This window comes from Sturnus vulgaris, chromosome 4 (genome assembly GCF_052056855.1).
Source record: "Sturnus vulgaris isolate bStuVul1 chromosome 4, bStuVul1.hap1, whole genome shotgun sequence".
Classification (NCBI taxonomy): Eukaryota; Metazoa; Chordata; class Aves; order Passeriformes; family Sturnidae; genus Sturnus; species Sturnus vulgaris.
In genome coordinates this window covers 5,455,492-5,477,443 of record NC_142246.1, presented here as the reverse complement: position 1 = coordinate 5,477,443, position 21,952 = coordinate 5,455,492, and the positions used below count along the sequence as shown (strand labels likewise).

The following is a 21,952-nucleotide window of genomic DNA, read 5'->3' as shown; positions in this document are numbered from 1 at the left end:
ATCCTGCACGCGATAGAAAACAATGTTATTTGGATGCTTCTGCTGCTACTGACACGAGCATTCCATAAAATAAACACATCCAACTGCTTTCTCTGTCCTGCTGGGACTCTCAGTACACTACGCCAGCTGCTCAAGGTTCTGTAACAGATGCATTGCCAGGAACTGCATCACAACAATTTATATAACCCAGACACGAGGGGACTGAACCTTCCTCCACAGCTACCTACTGGTCATAATTACCTGCTCCTGTGGATGTGCCCTCAGTGGCTCTCATGCTAATTAAACAGCAGTTTGGGTCATTCATCAAAAGAACGGGATGAGTAGAGCAACTGAGGCCATTAAAACAAGTCCTCAGCTGAAACAGGTGTGCACAAAGGTTTGCAAACAAGGCTTTGCCAGTGCACAGGAGCAGAGCTGCTGAGGCTGTGTGTGAGGGTGAGGAGGTCAGCCTTCAGCAGCAGAGCTGCACTCCACGAGCACTCAGTGCTCCAAGGACACAGCGTTGCTCCAGCTTAGCACTCGCAGCATTTGGCAAATTGACGAGGTACCAGCGAAAGGCTACAGTGGGCTGTGACAACAGCACCTTGCCTGTGTGTGTCAGCACCTCAGCTACAGCCTTATTTATACTCACAAACCTTCTCCTTTCCCTTGGCAAGGCCTCAGTTCAGTGCAGGTTTCAAAACATCCTGAAACAATGCGGATTTCAGCTCCTGACAAGCACATATGCCATGCTGCTGCACAAACTGGAAGCAGAAATGATCTTTGCCCTCATTATGCCTCGCCGCTGCTCTGCCGAGGCTGTAATGACAGAGACAGGGCATGTACTGGCAGGTCTCAACTGGAATAAAAATTGCTTTCTGGACCACGGGAGAGTTGCTGATATTGTGCCCCTTGTACCTCTCTGCCTCAGTACTGCCCTGGGAAAAAGGAAATGAGAGAGAAAAAAGGACTTGGTAAATTAAAAACAGCTCTTCTGCTAATTACATGAATATCCTCTTGGGAACACACCTAGTGACAGAGCCGTGAAACATTTGTTAATAGAAAAGAGCGTGCCCAGGTACCCGGGACAGATGAAACAGTGCCAGAAGCTCTTTGAGCACCAAACCTCCCATCCCAACTCTATAAAGACACAGGGAATGTGTTGTAACTGCAATGGGGAGCTGTATTTCCTATTATCATCATCTTTATGTGATTATCCTCCCTTCATATAAACAAAATTTAGGAAAGAAATAAGAAAAATGAAAATATCTTTCTAGTTTAGCCTTTTTCTCTACTCATATCATCTCCTGCCCTTCCATGCCTCGCCTTTTTCTTTCCAACCAACAATTCCTCTGTATTTTCAGCTAGCTGATTTCTGAAATATACAACCAAAATCAGAGTTTCATATTGAAAGAAAACAACAGACTAAATTCTTTATGGCACCAAAGAACTATCAAAGAAACCAGAAATCACTTCAGAACACCAGCACAGTTGGAAGCTGGCAATTTTACCTTTACAAGCCACTTCTGTCACTGCATGACAATATTCTGCTCCTTCTCAACAGTTTACTTTGAGGCTGTAGAGGGAGCTACCCTAAAGTCTTCCTAGATATCTGCAGATGAGGGTTCTGGAGAGACAGCTGCTAGAAGAGGGTCTCCATCTGGAAAAGCAGCTTGTAATCAACTGGAAAACCACTGATCAAGCAGAGAAGAACCTCAACAGAGCAGACTTATGAAGGAAGCAGCTCCCAGTGAAACACCACTGCCTTCTGCTTGGCCAGTGGGTTGGAGCACTGAATTCCTGCATCCCTAGGAGATGATTTATTAGTCACGGAAGTTGTGTTATATTTTTATTGTCTTCACAGATAAATCAGGCCAGCAAGACATCCGTAACCATACACACAAAATATTTATCAAAACAATTAACATTACAAATCTCATTTTAAAATAATTTATTTCACCGATTTCTTTTTAAATGGTACTGTCTTACAACATACATTATTCAACAAAGATGTGCAGAACAGACTCTAAAATAAGAAACACTTAAATTAAGCCATTGTCTCCGATTAGAATTTCAATTTCACCCATATCCTAACTTGTAAACGTTTGCTGGAATACACTTCTCTTGTAGGCTTGATTTTTGTGCTTACAAAAACAGCATCAAGTATCCAGATGTTGAAGAGAGCAAGTTATTTGTATGGTAAGTTTGCATTCAGTTCAACATACAAGGCAACCAAATGATTCTGTCATTAACGTTAGCATCATGTATATTTTAGTTCACTGCACTAACATTTAAACTAAAACTTCAAACCACGTAATCTTTTAAGTGACTAACATTTAAAAGGCAAGCAGTAATATCCTGAAAGCTTACAAAGGACATGGGCACACAGCTAAGACGGGGGCTCACTCGACAAAGGCTGCGGGTGTGTGTATGGCTGCTTTTTTTTGTAGGACGCCCACCTGCAGACGGGGCAGCAGTGTCGCCCGCCCGCCAGCCACTTCACGATGCAATTCTGGTGGAACACGTGGCCGCACGGCAAGCCCATCAGCAGGCAGCCCTTTGCAAAATTCTCTAGACACACCACACATTCCGTACAGTGCAACATGTCGGAGGGCCAGGCTGACCAGTCTGGCTCCAGGTCACCTGCGGAGCTGTAGGACCTGGCTTTGCGTTCGCAGGGCTCGTGGTGACAATAGTGGCTGGCACACGAGCAGGCCTCGGCACCGCACCGCTGCTCTCCATCGCTGCACCTGTGACACGTGCCCAGCTCATCGTCCTCCGACACTTCTCTGTCGCTGCTGAAGACCTCTTTGTTTTCACTGTCAGAGTCACTTTCGCTGTCTGCAAAGCTTTCCAGCATTTCCTCATCAGAATGGGCGCCGAGGCATTGAAACCTCCACATGGGTAAGTTTTTTATATAATCAGTTGGTATCAGAGGGTGAAGCCAGAGATCGGGGAAGGCCAACCTCTCTAAGAACAAATCCGGGTCTTCATCCCAATCTGAGTCAAAAGGGAAGTGTTGAAAAGAAGCAATGGGATGAAACAGATAGCTGGTGTACCAGTCCCACAGACTTGACAGCCACTCCAGATTATTAGCATTTACTTCATCTGTGTTGTTATTACGCCTTCGCTTCTTCTCAAAGTAATCAATTAGTAAACCATGGCCAAGGTATGTGCTGAGGAAGAGGGCTGGATGTGAAGAGTAGAACATCCAATCTGCCCTCACCCAAGAAGCCAAAGTAGTTGTGTTAGAGTACCTGAAGAGTTTTAAACTGTATTCATAAAAGCTGTCTAAATAGGGAAGTTGCAAAAAACCTAACACTGGTAGCCAGGAAATAATTAATAGTGAATTATACGTCCCTAAAGTGCTTATAAGAACCACAAAACGCTTTATAGTGGCGCCTTGTGTAATAAACAGGTCCATCCAAGCCATCAGATTAACCAAAACTAAACTTAAAACAAATAAATCGTTAACTTCTGGTTGCAACGAGCGCAAAAAGGAATCCATGGCACGTAGTGATATAAATTCACCAGTGTTATTTCCATACCGGTAAATCCCCTCAGGAGTCCTAAGTATGTATGATGGTGTCTTGTAGATACCAATTTCTGCCATGTAACTTTTATTGTCCCAGTTTTCCACGTTCACAAAAATAAACTCTACTCTTCCAGTGAACTTTACGCTTAGTGCAGAGAAGAACGCCGGAGGCTGGTCGAGGTTGGCAAACAGGTATATTTTCACCCGGTACTGGTCACTTTTGTTCCATTCTTCTTTCAAATGTTCGGAGCTGTAGATGGTTTTGATGCGAGAGGCAGCATGGGCTGTGATCCATTTGAAGATGTGCTCCACTTCAATCCTGCGCCCGCTGTATTCCTTAAGCATGACTTTTCCCTTGGAGGTGCTGGTTTGTGGAACCGACATAATGAGGGTGGATTTCAGCCAACCCCTCCTCTTGCAGTATCTACAAAGAAAACGGTAGGTTAGATTACAGTTTCATAACCCCAGAACTGAGTCCTTACATTTCTATTCTAAGCCCAAAAATGAGACATGCTGAGCACCTGGGAACCCTTATAATACAATAGCAGGAAATAAGGGCACCCAATATTCTCTGGGAAAGCATATTTATCCTTACAATACATTTATATCTTACAGGACTATTATAAAGAGATATGCATTCATAAAACAGGAAGACGAATAGTGTTAATTTTCACAAGTCATTAAAGTAAACAAGGCCATGCAGCCATTTATGCTTTGTAACTGGATTTGAATAATACACAAGCTGACTCTACTTTAAAGCTTTAGTATTAGAAGCTACTTTTCCTTAGCTTTCCAGCCAAGAAGAAAACCACTCCAGTGTAACTCAATATCCCACAGCTTTCCCAGTGCTTCCTTCCATCCTGGTTTTGCCAAGCAGCTGTGGGGTGAAGCTGAGCAGTCACTGGTCTGTTTGCAGCTGCTTTAATGAAGCTGACAAGTGTCCACTTCCTACTGGGACCATTTTGGCAGGAGGCAGACAGGCTAAGGGGTGAGGTGAGAGAGCTGACCACAAAACCAGTGGAGTAGGAAGCAGACACATGGTGCTGGATGATTTGGGCTAAAAAATACCCACATTGTCTAGCAGGCAGATGGGATGAACCCCAAATCCATAACTAAAAGAAGAGGCTCTTCATGGCTGAACCCTGAGTCATGGTCCAGACCACATTAACTCTGAGATGAATCTGATGACTCACAAGATCCCTTCTCTCATGCATCTTTCCTACCAATATCACTACACCAAATTACCTAGTCCTCCTTTAAGGAAATATCTGGCAAGCTTCAACAATTAAAATATGACAAAGCCAACAGGCACACAGTCTGAGAATCCCACATATTGGGACCACTAGCCTCATTCACCAGCCATCCTACCTAGCTCCTCTGTGGTTTGGGTCTGTCAACATGTATTTAGAGAACTACAACTCTCCAGGAATCTTAATGTAGCATTTTTAGAAAGAGCCATAAGATATTACCCTGCTAATAAAGGTATCCAGACTACTGCAGCATGTAGTATTCTTCTGAATTTCAGCTGCAACCCGATGAAAACTATTCACAAGGATTTACTCAACAAAACATTTTTTGTACTAAAAAAAATGAATTAATTTAAAACATGGTATTTGATCAGAACATTAAGGCTACTTAGGAGCTATGCAAAGAGAAACACTGCCAAATTTTTAAGATGTTCAAATACAAGATTATTTTGCATAAGCACTACAAAGCCTAAGAATTTCCTCTTATGATTAACACTGAGATTTCTGTAAACATTTAGGACTTAAGCTGCATAAGATGTGAGTATCCATACATGCCACTGGAATTCTAGACAAAGTCTCCTGTCATGTAAAGCAAACGCCTCCAACAAAATGTTTTAAAAAAGCTTCTTTTTACAGCAGCAAAGAATTATTAATAGCTTCTTTGGCTCTGCTCTTCTTCCTTGTTCGAAATCATTTGCAAACACAGTGACTCTGCACAGCACACTGTGTGTTGTCCAAGGGTGTGTGCCAGTTTATATATAAACATACATTTGTCAGGGAACAGGATTTTTCAGTAATTCTGGGAGGCAGGCACTGTATGCAAGGTTCATGCTAACCTGAGCTCCCCCATTCCAGATGGTGATACAACAACTCTAAAACAGATATATTTGTCCTAAGCAAGCACAGCTCCTCTCCCTGAATGCCTGGCCTGGAAGGCCAAACTCTTCCGTTCATTCCTCTCCACTGCTGTATTATGCTGTCCACAGTCTAATCATGCATTTCCCACACAACTCTTTAGGAAACTGCAGAGCTGATAAATAATGTAATGGAGCATTCTGAGCAGACTTCAGGAGAGATAAAAACATGAATAAAGCCACCTTCTGTCACAGTTACTTTTACAACACAGCAAGCCCTGCTGCTAGAACACAGCTGAGCCTTAAGATATTCTTGGGATTTAGATAATCCTTTAAGGATATACCTGGGGTCACTGGAACAGTTAAAAGTGCCAGTACGTATGCCGAACCTCGAGACTTTCTTCACCATTTTCTCCCAGTGGACTTTACCCACCAGTGGGCTTCTGCCGTTTGCTATGACCTATTGCCAGAAGGAAATACTAGTTTAGTATCACAGTCAGTTTGGTTCCTGAAATAAAGAGCAAGTTTGAAGAAAACAGAGTGCCAGTTATGCTTGATACCCTTCCCCATTCTTTTAGGACACAGAGTATGAATGTACAACTGGGAGTCGTGGTAAACGTTTTTGGAGAGTGAAGCTCTAAGACAGAAATGTTTCTGCAGAGAGAAAGAAGTGCATCATCATGTTACGTACATGTTAAGATACTAAAATCAGTGGTAGTTAACAAAAACGTTGGTAAAATAACAAAACTATCATTAACCAGTTCATAGTAAGGGAGAAAGGAGAGGGGTGCAGCAGGTTCCTCTTCTTTGCAATAAAAACAGGACCATCATTTTATTACAATTCTCCCTCAGAAGTTACAATATACAAAACACTGTCTCAGAGCAAGTAGAATGAGTGGGAATGCATGTACCTGGTACCAGATTAAACTGCCAACAGCCATTCCTGAGCAGTGGAAAAACTGATTAAACTCCCAGATAATGCCTAAGAATCTTGACTCCTTTTCAGCTTTGCCCGTGACTCTTTGCAACTTTGTGTGACTGTTCCACCAACTCCAGTGTCCCATCTGCCATTTCAGGACGATCACTTGCTGTGATATATCCCAAGGTTTAATTTGTTCTAACCCAGTATATTAAAGTTGTACTTCAGGTTACTTCACTGTAAGCTCCTGCTGACACAGACGACGAAGAAGCAGAGTTCATCCTCTGACTTATAACCATACAGGGAGGGGGAAAAAAAACCCACAAGGAAAAGAAAACCCTGCCTGCCTGCAGCTGACAGGTAATTTTGAATGACATGACTGATCATGCACTATTCCACAAGCCGTCACATTTTCTATTTTAAAAATGCCTCACGTGCTTCTGCAGGCTTACTGGCAGCCACTTAAAATATATTTTTAAATTAAATCTTGAAACTTCCATTTGTTAGATATTTGTTCACCCGCCATTAAACTTATTCCAATCGTTTTCTGACTTAATAACCTCAAATGTCAGCTTGCCCCTGGAAGTTGGGCTGTCACCATGATTAACAGTTCTCTGTGGACATGCTGAGATTCAACCTAGAAAGTGTGTCCAGCCTTTGAGACTCATAAATATTATCTGCTTCGTGGTAAGTAGCAGCCTCTCAGAATCTTAAAATAGAAGAATTCACCAAGCAGAATATTCTACATAGGGAAACAAACTGAAGTCACAGATTACATTCCCATTCCTCTAAGCCCAAAATGTCTAAATAACACTGGAGGTGTGAATCTAGGTAAGAATCCTTCAAGTTATTCTTAAAACACACACATCACATAGAAAAGCCTTCTTGATTAGATAAATGTAACCATCAGGCACTGAGACCAACCAGATGGGAAATCTGCTGTATTACTGAGGCTTCTTTACATCACCCAATGTGACTGAAGCTTTGGACATTTTAAACTTCTTCCTTTCATGCACTTCAATCAAGGGAGACCAAAGTCCTAAAGACACCTTAAAATCAGAATATCCTCAGAGCTACTATGGCATGATAAATGCACCCAACATGGCAAGGAACCACTATGTTTTATTAGTAAGCATGGAAGTAAAACTTTAGTAACTGAATTACTCTTTGGTACAACTACTCAGAGATTGGCTTCTTCCAAAACTCTGTGTGTATGTTCTGAAACACTGATGAGAGCATGTTAATGTTGTGTGCAGGACAGATCCTGCTCACTGTTTCTTCTGCCTGGCACTACAACATTCATTTTAAGTGTTGAGTCAAAAATTTGTTGCAATACAGTCGCCATTATATTTTACTGTCACCTGCCTGTACTGGTGGAATTTTTAACACCAGCTTAATTCTTTTCCTATGAAAAAGTCTTTCCTCTTGGAGAAAGTTATTTATACTGAAGAACAATGACCTAAGTAGCAATCTGTATTTTGTAACTACATATAGGAACCTACTATGGTTTTGCACACTGAAGCTTTGTAAAATATTTTGGGCTCATGGGTTTTTTATGTCATTATGGAAAAAAATCCAAATAAACATGTCTGTTGCAGCTGCTCCTTGCAGACAACACCCACTTACAGCACTGGGAGTTCACCATGCCAAGGCAAGGCTTTGTATTTTGGAAAGCAGTCACCACCTCTGTGCATGAGGGAGTCCAAGAAAATACTGCAGGTTAAGCAATCAAAATGTACTTCAGTTTAAATTAAAAATATCCTGCAAACACTTGTAACAGATTTTATTTAAGAAGTGTGAATTTTGGTAAGAAGTTTAGCTTAAAAACGTGTGACTGAGAAGACTGGGAATTTGTATGTGGAACAGGCCTGGAAGTTCTTCAAGCCCATGGTGTTAAAGCTATCAGGAGTTTATATTTCAAGTAAGGAAACAAAAAGGTTACCAAGTCCTGCACTTCTTCCTAGCAATCACTTCCAAAGAGAGGTTAGAAATAGTTTGACAATCTACAAGGATTGAAAAAAAGGTCAAAAGGAAGAGCTATCAAAGAAAGATATGCAAGGAAAAAAAGTAAGGAAAAATGAGCTATTCAAGTTAGATCATACAAAGACTATCACAAGTTGTACCAAAAGGTTTTTCAGTCATATGAATAAGAATAGAACAGGGGGAGAAGCAGCAGGATCACCAAACAATGAAGATAGGATAGAAATGTAAGATAATTTTCTTTTTAAAGTTAAATTAATACTGTGACTCACTTTTCAGTGAAGAAGGGGGGGTGGCTGGCCATGGACCAGTTGGCAAATTTATGGGAAGAAACTACATCACCTGAAGGTGAAAGCAGAACTCAAATAACTTAATGCACTTAAATCAGAGCAAGCAGGATATCTCCATCCTAGAACTGTAGCACAAGCACACAGGATCACAGGTGAACCTGTGAAAATTTCTTGCAAACTCCTGTCAGACCAATTCCCATTTTGACAGGACAGTAACAAGTTTGTAGCTATATTTAAGAGCAAATGAAAAAAAAATCCCACCAGTTTGATAGGATCAATAGGATGCAAAACTGTAGAAGTTTCAGAGGTGCAGAGACAGTTGCAATTACTAAAGATGTATCATTCCTGATTGAGAGAAACTTTCCCTGAAGGAAAAGAACTGAGTTTCAAGAGAAAAAGGGAACGTAGTACCTTGTTTGTAGTTTGGCAGTATATTATGCATTATGCCACGAGGAAAATTTACATGAGAGCTACAGATAGGCTTTTATAGTGAATGAAAAAAAAAAAAAAGAAACTTTTAAAATGAGCAAGAAATTGGCTACAGCAAAAAGACATCAAAATGCCAGAAAGGTGCTAACAGACTTCTTAATAGATTTACCTTAGAGCTCAGTTCAGCATATATTCCCATTAAAGCCCTTCCTATGGGAACTTGAAGTCTCCCAAAGCCATTTGTAGAAGACATAAAACTGGGAAGCACATCTTTGTGGGAAAGAGGATTATAACGCCATGCAGGAAGAGCTGCACAAATCTTGTAATGCAGAGTGTCACATATGAAATTGAATTCAGTAATGAACAGAACACTTGGGGAGTTCATCAGTTAGAAACAGCAATGGGAGCAAATGCCTGGGGCTATCAGTTGCTCCACAAGAAAACATGAGCCATCAATATTAACTGGCTGCAAAACAAGCAAAGCCCAGGATATATCAGACCTGACAAAACAAACTGGTTGATTGACCTCACTTACTGGGAGGAGTGTGGTTGACATCAGGGTTCAGTGAAACTAAAGGGCAGTGTCAATTTATGCCCAATAGGAACAAATTAGCCCCGAATATACCCAAGGCAGAAGTCAGACACACATTTCCAAGAAGAAAACTGTCAACAGGAGTATTTGAACAACTTACAGTATAAGAGAGACAGCAAATTATTTTCTAAACACATATTCTATAGTCTAGCAGAAAGCTGAACTAGCTCATCAAAAAGGTCCCTTTCAATCATACATTCTGTTTAATGTTATAGAAACAAAGCCCAAGGAGATGTCACTCATAGGTGATCTCACCATTTAGGAGATCAGCTAACACAGATGGGAAACAAACACCATGTCTGGAGAAGTCCAAACCCTCTCAGCTTTGCTTATTAGCTATGTTCACAATTTGTGACATTATCACATGTCAGAGTGACAAGTAAGACAATGAGGGTAACTCAATTAATCCATTAATCATCTTAATGGGCTAAAGGAATCCAATAGGATCACAGTAACCCTGCTATTTAACAACTTCACATGACAGAATGGATCTGCTCCCTAACTCACATCCAGCCCTGGCCAGAGGATTGGCTCTGACTGCAGGGTCTGAATTACCATCTCTGTAATACTGAAAATGCTGAGATTCTGATGATGTCAAAAGACAATTGAATAGGGAACTTTTGCATTGGAAGAGTTCTCATGACATGGAATTACAGAGAATTACGCCCAAAGAGTTCAGTGAAGAAAGCAATTAGAAAAATCAGTAAATTAGAAAAATAGAATTATTTTGATCTATATGTTAAAGTAGTCATAGTTATGACATTAAAGAACAGACTTTTAGAGCAAATATCCCAAAGCCAGAAAGATACAAACACTTGGAAAAAGAGGACTAAATCACTAAGGCACTTTGCCTCTCTTGCCTAATCAAAACCCAAAGTGTATTGGGTAGGTGCATCAATATTGCAATAGCTACTTTATAACCATCACAGATCCAGCTGCTCCTTAATTTCCAAGTATCATTAAGCATTTTTAAAGATTATTTTATGAAACATAGATTCTTAAAATACAAGTAAAAATATGACTGAAATTGAAGAGGCTTGAGAATGCACAGCTGATGATAGAGTTTGCTGTAGCAATGCAATATGCAAAGAGACTCCTCTTCTGCTACCACTGAAGTACTTGAGCATGCTATGATAATGACCTCACTTGAGCATTATCCTGTTTTCTGTACATTTAAATCAGATTTTGTTCAATTTCTTTCAGACAGGTATACAGAGATCTCAAAGCAGGTCACAGGAACAAGATTTATTCTCAGTACGTTTTGAAGCTCGCTCACAACTGAAAGTGTTCAAATATCACAAGGCATGACAATGAGTCAGAGAGGGGCAGAAGCAGAACTAACACCTCATGTGCTCCAGCTCTCATTATTTTAGCTGATTCTGGGCCAGCAAGTGTCAGGCACACCTGCTCATACCAACAACACACAATTTCAAACACACAATAATAGTCACAACTTGGTTTTACAGCTCACCCACAAAGGTAACGACCCCAAGTGCTCCTCAGCTCTGGGCACTAGGGCACTGTGACAGACCTCACACCATCAGGAACAACAGAAGCCATTAAGTAAGAATCACCTTTTCCTGCTGCACACACACACATCCAGGTAGTTGTCTCAGGAGCAATCAGTCCTCACCCAGCCTCAGCAAGTCACTCCACATAAGGAATACAGACATTTGAATTGGAAAAAATCTGTGTAGTTTTGCCAAAGGCAAAACTGATTTCTAACTCATTTCATGAGCTAGTAAGGTTGTATGAACGTGAGAATTGTCTGTTTGGTTCAGTGGTTTCCAATTCGAGACACCCAGGAACTCTCCCACAGTGCCTGCAGAGGGTAAATTGAGCAGAGGAAACTCAGTATTACTGCAAAGATTCCATGCATGCCCTGGAAGATTTTCAGGGATCCACAAAGACAAAAAGGTTCAAAAAACTCTAGTCCTAGAACGCTATTTTATCAATAACTATGCTGCAAACTCTGCTTCTATATATAAAACAGAAGTAAAAATACAATTAATTATAAATTTGGTATTGGTAATTTACTTATTAGAAGTTTGGAAAAAAGCTCATTTATTCAGATAATATCAGTAAGTTTCTACATTAATGTCTGCACTTCTATTAGCTCTGAGACATCTCATTTTCTGTTTATTACTTGACAATGTGTTAGTGGAACTGAATTTCCACTTAGACTCTCTTTCCTAAGAATTCACAACTCATTCAGAATCCACCCATATGGACTGAAGATATCTGGAGGCTTTTTTTGCCTTATTTTCTGAGAAAGACATTGTGAGAAATCACTTCAAATTAGGCAAAGACTACATCCATCACAGCACGCAAAAATTAACCACCTCAAAATTATGGGCAGTTTCTCCAGGGAGGGGAGGTGACCTATGCACTGATCTGGACAGTCAGTTATGCTGTCTGTTAGTTCAGAGATTGAGAATAAACGAGCTTCTGCAATGAGTTAACACAGACACACAGGCAATACAAGGACTATTACATTCCAGCTGATAGTATTCTGCACCCTTGACTGCATATGAAGCCTCTCAAGAAGAAAACTGAAACTTAAAATCAGGTATCCTGTGGTAAATGATCCTGAAGGGGTATTGGAAAAGACACAAATACTGAATTATGGATTTTGAAAGGACTGAGTGTTTCTGCTTTGTTTCTTTTTAGCAAGAACAGCTGATCACCTGGCAAAATTCAGAAGGCAAATAAATATGAAAATCACTCATCCTACATGCAAGCAAAAGGAAGAACAAACAAACCATCACCACTAAAATGCTGTAGGCACATCCCTTGCCCCGTGACTATGCCACTTGAACTAGAAACTGAGATGCAGAACAGACTGCAGAATTTTATATCCATGATAATGGCCTTTGCAGCTCTATCAGACACAATCAAAAGTCTGTCCTCATACTTCAATGCGAAGAAGTTCCCTTTACTTCTCTCTGCCACTATGTTATAATAGAGACTTTTTAAAATAAAATTACACATTCATTTAGATTTGAACTTCATTCAAAGAGGATTTTTTCTGTAGATCATTTCCAAAAGCCATAATGACTACAGTACTGTTGGACGTGACAGGCTTCTAGAGACTGACCAGAGCCTAGAAATGTAGGAACATTACATATAACTCCCCCAACCAACAAGAGAAGCAGCTCCAGAAACTATCAGTCACCCTCCTTGCCAGCCAAAGAAGTGCACAGCAGCAGCTGGCAAGCAAGAAGAATGGCATAAAAGGAAAGGTGATGAGATCATGAGCTAATAGGAGAAAGAACATGCTGCTGTTTGTGGCTCTATGGAAGCACGGCACAGGACCTGTGAACAGCTACACCGGTAAACAAATTACCACTGGACCAGGATGCTTTGCATGTGGATTTCCAGAAAATAAAGAAACAAAGCCACAAAACACGGATTCTTTGTGTATTGACTTTGACTTTCTTCAAGGAATTCATCTTGCTGACTCTAAATGATAAATTTGCACCTCAATTTTTGTCAAACATATCAAGAAATAGTAATTGTTTCCTCTTTTTTCCTTTGATCCTCTGCAGACAGTGATGGCTATCACATTCCTAGCCTGTGCCATACCAGAAATTTCATTTCTATGCACTGGAAAATAAAAATCATCTTCAAACCAGTCCTCTCATACATCATCACAAAGTGTTCAAACCAACTCAAGTGACAGCACTGTGCCAGCTGAGGCACAAGTGTTCCTCTCCCTCTGCTCCTTTGCAGCAGCCCCCACAGAACAGGATTCAGGGCTCAGGATAATGAAAAGGATCTGGAGATCCTTTCTGCTTCCCAGCCAGCAGCAACAGAGCAGGGGAATCTCCAACCTTGCCCATGGTCACCAAACCCACCCATGAGGCATCCTCCCTCTCCTGCACGAGCATCGAGCTGGTTAATTAGCTGGAAAGTTTCCACAGGATTCCTAACGGCAAAGGAGGATGGGCAAGGGACGGAATCAAGAGTAAAAACTGGGAAGTGATTGTAAAAACCAGCTCTGCAGGGATGAGGTCTGAGAAAAGAGTGTGGGAAAACCTGTGAAAGGACATGAAGAATCCAGCACAGGAGTTATCCAGACAGGAGTTGTGGCAGGGAACAGAGCAAATGAAAACTCAAAGTGATGAAAACCCAAAAAGCAAGAATGAAAAATAGAAATTCAACATCTCTTGTGGTTTTTATTGTAGAGAAACAGACAAATAATGTTCAGCAAGTAAATTATTCAGTAAATTCCACTAATTTTTTTTTTCCACAGCTATTGTGACCAGCTGAATAGCTGTGCAAATATTCCCAGAATGATGACAACATTCATTGCACTGGAGATATCAAAAGACAGCCTATCTGACCTGCTATTAAGATGCTAGTGGAAAATACATTACAAGTAAAATTCTGCAAGCAAGAGACAACAGAGAACTATCATATTTCACCCTTTTGAGCTGCACGGGAAGGAGGGGAGGTTTTTCACAGCATCCTCATGCTTGTATTTGTCAACTAGCTTGGGGACATGTAAACTGCCTTTCAACACTCTCCCTCTGCTTGAAGAATGCCCTCCTGTATGATTTAAATCTCAAACTTGGATTCAATAAACTCCAAATATATCTCTCCCAAAACACAAATGCCATTCCAAGTCTGAAGGTAATCTGTCCTCTTGTCTCTTTTGGGATAAGATCTGATGTGGTGACAGTGCAGGTCTAATAAACAGATTATGAAGATTTAATGACTTCCTCTTAAATATAAAACATGAAGTGAGACCAGACAAACCAAGTAGGAGCTGTCAATCGGACAATTAATTGCCTGGAGGGGAATTCACCTGATGTGGCTGTTTATGCCTTAAACACCCTCTTATCAACAGAAAAGTTGGCATAGAAAAATAACTTCTACATTTTGGTCTAGGTTACTTATATTCTCAGGAATGATGATTAATTGCTCCAGAATCTTATTGGGAAAAGTCTGTCTTTATTTTCCTAAATGATCTCTTGTTCTCATGCAGCCCTGGGAAAACAGACTGTAAAATTGCTGGCCACAAAAGGTTTGGGAGAAAATTAACTTTGAGCCACTGGAATATGTTGTAGAAGCAGCCTGCTAGCCCGGGAAATTGGCAGACTGAGATGCTTCCTGTCTTTGTGAAGAGCCAACAGAGATTTTACAAGTGCTCTAAGCCCCTTAGACAAGAAGAAACTTAAACTGGTTGGGTCTGAGCATGTAGTGCAACCAAAAGGAAGAGCAGCACCAGGAGCCTGTGCCAGCTGGGAGAATCTGTACTAATGCACCTACTTCACACATTACAAGGCTCTTACAAATCCAGGGCCAAGGACTTGCATACTCTGTGTACTTCAGCGTGTGCTGCTCTGCTTGATTTCTGGTTCTAAAATGCCTGCTTTTCAAAAAGCAATCCAAAGAATAACAAGTTTTTTTCCTTCCTGTCTGTATAGGCACTCTGGCACTTCCAACCTTTCCCATTTTATTTCTCTATTTCTCATCTGCCAGGTGAAGTCTATCACCATCTCTTTGTTACACATTTTAACAAGTAGTTAACTACCCTCATAAACTCCTCCTTTGAAACACATTTTGGGTGTGATAAATGTATTAAAAAAAGGTCAAATTTATATACCTGTACCAGCCAGATCCCATCTTTTGTATCTTCTACAAGCTCATAGAAGTGCATTTCACCACTGAAGTTTGTACTGGAAACTGATTCAGAGGCCTCTTCCTCCTTGAGAGCTGAATAAAGCTCTCCTTCCATGAGGTCTCCTGAAAATGAGACAATTGGGGGAATTTAACTCAATGGCACTGGAGAAAGATTCCTTAATGAATTTTAGTAACAGTTTAACCAACTATATTTGCATGGCTGCTCGGAGAACCTTTTCAGTACAAAGGTAGCTAAACTTCAAGTTGTTACTATAATTCTATCTCTGGTGACATGACTGTGAACAATTTGACTTCAGTCAGACCACAGAAGACATGAATGCTCTGTTTCTGATTACACAGATGCACCACACATGCACGAGCACACAAAGGAATACAAGAACATCTTCTAAGGCTCATTCTCTGCAAGTAACAACATTCAGTGGCTGAGAGCAATTTTAGTCAATATATCTTTGCTTTCATTTCACTGGATTGCAATTTTGCAGCAAGAAATTTCTTAATACTGATAATTCAAACAGACTTTGGAATTCCAATGTTTGTGGGCCTGTTGCTAGTAAAAATCTCGGGCAGAATAATTTATTTAGCTGATAGCTTTTGTTTGCAGTTGGGAAAAGTTCCCGTGAACTCCAAATGCAGCGACGTAAAGAGCTCACAGTAAAATCATCTGATTGTTTCCTTCGTAATCTCATTTCCTTCTCGTGTTTTGTTTCACAATCATTACAAACACTGTTAATGACAACTTGCATTCTAGTAAGTAATCTACTAAGCGTTAAGAAATTAAGTCTTGTCCAAAACCAGTTTCCTTAAAAATATAAAAATAAGCGCAACAGCAGAAACCCTTGAGGGGTTTGCAAAAATATTAATAAAATGTAGAGGGAAAAAAAAAACAAAACGCAACCACAGAAAAATGCTGCAAAGCCTGTTAGTATGAGAAGTGTTTCCATGACATTTGAAGAAGTTGGTTAATACAGTTTGTTTGGAGTTAAACACTTCCCTGAAGCATATGCAACCCAAACATCATGACATCATGAAAGTACCTGACAGCCAAGGAATGAAAGTGATTGGAAACAAAAGTGAAAGTGCCTAATGCTTTTTACTGCTGGAGCAGCAAAGCCAATAAACAACATAAAAACATAAATAAACAATGAACAGTAACAGCAAATTATATTTAAATGCCCAGGATTAATATCAATTATTTAAACCAGCATTTTTAAGGTTATATGGCAGGCACTACATCCTTCTCCCTCCTGTCCAGACATGAGACCCTCACTGCCTATCCCGATTGTTGGGATTTCTCTCTCTCCTGGATCACCAGCCCTTCCATCATTGATTTAAAAGCAGCTACTCACATTTTCCTGCTTGGCTGGCACTACAGCTATTACATCAGCCCCATCTCCCAGTCCTTGGGGCCAGCTCCCTCCAGCCACTCCAGGCAGCATCCTTACTTCCAGGACACTTCTGCCATTCTTACATCTCCACTGCTCTTCAACCCTTACTGTTCATCAGCCCTGAGAAAGTCCATCTCCTTCACCTGGTTCTCATCACTTCCAAAATGCTGCCTGCCTTTTTCCAAGCTGTTTTTTTGTATGCAGGAACTAGTTCTGTTCCCCTTGTATAAAACCATCTCAACCCTGGGTACCCATCCCTTCTGCTCCTCAGCTATGAAATCATCGCTTTCCTTGGGGTCCATCTTGATAACTGTACCTGTAAAAAAAACAGCAAACGGGTGGGACTACACGGGAACAAGCTGGCCTCAGCTGTAAACAGTAGCCTACTACAGCTATTTGGAGTCTCTCCTCGTTTTTCACGGCAGACGACATTCGGTCCCATCTGTGCCATCCGCACTGACCCGACCGCCCGCAGCGGAACTCCCGGGGCAGGGGAGGGAAGGGCCGGGCCGGGAAGGGAAGGGCCGCTGCTGGTGCCCCGTCCAGCGCAGGCCTTTCACTCGGCGCAGCCCGCTCGGGCTCACAACGTCGCCGGGCTTTGACCGTCACCCCCCGAGGCCCCTGGACCCTCTCCATGGACCCCCTTGCTGGGGGGAGCCGGCTCGCTCCCCAAACCCGCCCCGCGAAGGGAAGCGGCGCCCGCGTCTGCATCCAAGGGCGGCCGGAGCCCACGCGGGGGTGGCCGGGCACCGACCTCCGTCCGTCCCCCCGGGTCACGGGGGAGCTCCGCGTACCTGACTTCTCCACCAGCTCCCGCACATCCTTCTTCTCGGGCAGCCCCGAGTGCCCCAGCCCGCGGCACTCCAGGATGGTCCGCAGCTTCCTGAAGCTCAGCGCCACCGGGTCCACCAGCTGCGTGGCGAGGAAGCCGCTCTCGTACCACGCCACGGCCTCGAACACCCGGGCCAGCACGAAGAGCGCCAGGAAGTAGAGCAGCAAACAGCACAGCTTCACCCACATCTTCCCGGGAGCGCCGAGCCGGAGGCCGGGCTGGGGAGCGAGGGAGGGGAGCGGGGGCTGTCAGGGGAGCGGGGCCGCGGCCCCCCCGCCTCCCGCCCGCCGCTGTCGCTGTCCCCGCCCCGGCGGAGCCGCGGAGACATAACAGTGACGTGAGCAACCGGCACCGCCCCCCTGCCCCTTTTTCCCCTTTTCCCCCTTCCCCTTTTCCCCTTCTTCTTCCCCCCGCCGTGATTCAGCACTGCGGCCCGACCCCGCATCACAGGGCTCGGGGGCGGTCGCATCCCTGCTCCCGGCTGCAACTTTGGACCCTGCGGCTGCGCTTGCTGCGAGAAAAACAATATATAAATACCTCGGATATCGGGGAGGGAGAGGGCAGGATCCGACTCGGCGGACGCTTTTCATGAAAATAAAAATATTTACAGAGCCAGAACTGGGGGCCGATATTTGCAGGGCCGATCTATTCGGGCAGTTTTAGGGCAGCTTAATGAACACAGTTTATTTGGATTGGGGCTGCTGGGTGTAGGGATGATCCCTCCGCTCCTCATTCCCGCACGCCAGCCCTGCTCCCAGCCCTTGGCTGGAGCGAAAGCAAATTCCACTGTGAGGTTCATCTGCACGGGTCGGAATTCGGGCTCTGCAGCTTTGCCTCGGCACTCGAGCGCTGAGAGCTTGTGCCAAAGCCACAGCCAAAGGCAAGCGTGGGCTGCACCCCGACTTCGGACAAGGGTTTAAGTTGGGGCTGTGCTCACATTGGAAGCATTCTGGAGCGCAGCATGGATGCCCACTGAAGTGGATCCTCGAAGAACCATCCCAGGCTGTAAAAGAAGCGTTGGCCTGCAAAGATAAAATTTAGCCATCTACAAAAACGTACTAAAATCAAGCTACTGCATTGAGATGAAGGCTCTCCTCTGAAGGAAACTCAACAGTGCTTCTGTATATTCAGTTATTTTAAGAATCCATAATTTGCATGAAAATTGGCAGCTCATACAGATGAGCACAAAAATAGCACGGCTTAATTTTAAAAACACTGAGAACCCCCCAGAGTGTACACGCTGTAATTCTGTACTATCAATTTTCAAAAAGGCACAATAATACTGATCTGGAAGAAAGCATTTAAATCACTGTACTCCTCAGAGCCTTTAAAACACATTTACTGGTTCCTCAATGTACTGATATGATTTAAAAAGGAAAAAAACCCAACAATCCAGGTTCAGCTTGTTGTGTGACATGGCCAACACAGCCTCTTCCAGAAGAAAAATCATGACACTGTGTTCTTCAGGAATGGGCTCATTTTGGTCTTGAAAGGGGAAGAGTGGTAGAATTGCAAAGACTTTATGGGCTGGTAAATATTGTGCCTTTCCACCTGTCATATACAACTCTATTCTTCAACATTTTTATCTGGAAAAGATAAAAGTGGACTGCAAACCTTTTATCTGCTGGTGCTGCTCTGTTAAATACAAAGTGATTTCAGCATCTCCACTGGGTTTGCAGCAAGCCTCGGGTGGCAGGGCCTGGGGGCACAGCCCGGTGGAGGGGCTCACAGAGGCCGGACCAAGTGCTCTTCTCTCCTTCACAGCCACTGCAGCCTGAAAAACTTCCCCTGCCTAAGTCGGGGCCCATCTCCCTAACGAGCAAGTGGCAAAGCATCAGTAAGATGAATCCTTTGCCCTTGGCAAAAACCAAGGGCGTGGCTTTGTCCCTGCAGCTGGTGGAGCAAGGGGACAGTCAATAAAACACACATTTCCCATCACCTGTCAGAGGGCCTCAGGCAGGCTCTGAGCCCTGAAGTGCCCCAGGAACAGGGTTCTTTTCCAGAAGCTTTGTGAAGGCTCTTTCTTTTGTCACACATACAAGAAGTTGCTTGATTTCTCTACCTTTTGTTTCAAGTGAGTGTGAAGTAACTCCCACCCGTGTGAAGTAATTGGTGGGAGTTTGAAGAAGGACTTTGTATATTGAACTTTAGTTAGAAAACATTGTTGGGTTGGGGTAGGGTTTTTTATTTGGTTTGTTTTTGGTTTTGTTTGTTTCCATTTGTTTGTTTGTTTTACATGAGCAGCTCAGACCCTACTCCAGTAGATTCCTTTGATTCTCCCCTGTAATTTCTTCGGGGTGCCCTCGCTTCTCCCGGCAGGAAAGCACCTCACAACAATTACTCCTCTAGCTCACAGCTGAACTATTTGCAACACCAACTGCTGGGGCGGCTGTCACCAGCGTGTCATTTCCGAGTGCTCATGGGCCGAGCTAAATGAGGCCCCTGCGGAGACAAAGCCAATCATCTGCCAGAACTCAAAGCCCTGGAGTCGTTTGAGGAAAGTACACATGATATTTCAAGCCAGTATTTAAAACCCCCCAAAACAACCCAAAACAAAGCAGCTGCCAACACTGAAGCATCTGGATGGGGGGCGGGTACAACCAAGAACTGCAGGTGATGACTTAACCAAAGGTCTGGCAGAGCAAACCTAAATGGAGCCTCTCCCAGGTTCTCCGGTCCTCTCTTCCCTCCCCACCTCTGCATCCCTGATGCACCAAGCTGACCCTACCAGAAAACATTCAATTTCCTAGATGTAGCTGTCATTTGATTTCCAGTTGCAATTCAGAATGTCTTTGACATGTCACCTGCAAACAATCTTTCAGGGACTTTTCGTTATGTGGAAAATCTAAATATCTTAAGAGTGAATTGAAATTCATTGGGGCTGAACACGAAGATGACACACACTGGCATTTTTAAAGATCCCAGGGTTAACACTACTTAATTAACAGTATTAAACAGTCATCAGTCAGTCAGTCCTATACTCACAGAGCAAATATTACAAATGTGAAGAGAATGGAGAATATAAATTCCACCTTTAAACAAAAGCGCAAAGCAAGGATCTGCTCTTAAATAATTCTGGCAGCAAAAAAATTTACTATAATTTAGGAGCTAGTAAGTCCAAATCCTGAGAACTGGGACAGGCACCTTTCCTTGTCAGACGGCCAAACCTGCAGTCTTTTTATCTGCTGCCCCTTGGTAAATGACAAGGATTCCCTCTCCTCCCCCACCCTCTCCTAGAAGCAGTTGCTGACTGTGCAGCCTGGAAATAAGGACAATAACCCATTTTCCAGACCTCTGGAACATAAGAGGGGAACATAAGAAAAGTACTGTCATTCTGAAATCAGTAAAACAGAGGATTAACCATCTTAATCCTTTACCACGTTAAAATAACATCACACTATTTTTATGATTTTATCAATATAACAGTTCAGCAAACTAATATTTCAAACAACCTGACAGTTTTTCCAACCCTGCAAATACAATTTACTTTGATGACAGGAATTGGACCTCGATGACCCTTGTGGGTCCCTTGCAACTCAGGATATTCTACGATTCTGTGAATTTCTGGGAATTCACTAACACAGAAATTCTTGATGTGCTTCTTTATCAACATGGGTGCATCCCAACACGTTTTATGTGTGATATGAAACCGTGCCTCCTTGTAATTAATATTAAATAAAACAAAGAAACTTCTATGAGAGTCTCAAAGCAAGATGGCAGCAGCCCAGACATTGTGTTGTAGGCAGAGGAATTTAAAATCAGAAGATGTTTCCTGCTTTGTACACGTGGCCAATGGGAAGTAGATTTAACAGAGGTGTGAATCTTTAACAGTGACCACTACTGACAGCTCAGCTAAAGCCCTGGCTGTTTAACCGTGGAATCCTGGCATGGTTTGAGTTGGGAGGGACCTCAGACCATCCAGTTCCAAGCCCTGCCATTCGGGTGAGGCAGTCCTGGTGATCTGGTGGTGATTCACAGGGGAATTCAGGTTGGACAGGACGCCGGGAGGCTCTGAAGCCCAACCCCCTGCTCAGGGTCAGCTGTGACACCCGGGCAAGTGATCAGGGCTTTCCGCAGCTGCAGCTGGATCTGATGGTCACCCCCTGCGGGAATTTGATCTGCTATAAACACACAGTGATGAACGGCACAAAAACGGACATCGATCAGGGCAAACCAACTTACAGGAGCAGAATAAAATAATTAAAGCTTCAGATAAAGATTTTTTTTTTCCTAGGCAGTTTGCATTTTCTGTTTTTGTACC

The 21,952-nt window shown here is 42.8% G+C and overlaps 1 protein-coding gene across 1 annotated transcript; it reads right to left on the bottom strand.

Annotated features, from left to right (window-relative positions):
* Positions 1-1,915: 1,915 nt before the first annotated feature.
* RNF103 (ring finger protein 103) lies at positions 1,916-18,025 on the bottom strand. The gene is made up of 4 exons (XM_014876185.2): positions 17,654-18,025; positions 15,437-15,576; positions 5,960-6,075; positions 1,916-3,938 (listed from the first exon to the last, which is right to left on the bottom strand). The coding sequence occupies exons 1-4, from the start codon at positions 17,877-17,879 to the stop codon at positions 2,369-2,371; spliced, it is 2,052 nt and encodes a 683-aa protein (XP_014731671.1). The 5' UTR covers positions 17,880-18,025; the 3' UTR covers positions 1,916-2,368.
* Positions 18,026-21,952: the final 3,927 nt, after the last annotated feature.

What these genes read in the sequence shown, in the direction of transcription:
- RNF103 (XM_014876185.2), bottom strand. Translation starts at nt 17,879, where the DNA reads ATGTGGGTGAAGCTGTGCTGTTTGCTGCTCTACTTCCTGGCGCTCTTC. An exon ending in GGAGCTGGTGGAGAAGTCAG is followed by an intron (nt 15,577 to 17,653) that starts GTACGCGGAGCT and finishes TCTCATTTTCAG; the next exon opens with GAGACCTCATGGAAGGAGAG. An exon ending in ATGGGATCTGGCTGGTACAG is followed by an intron (nt 6,076 to 15,436) that starts GTATATAAATTT and finishes TTCTGGCAATAG; the next exon opens with GTCATAGCAAACGGCAGAAG.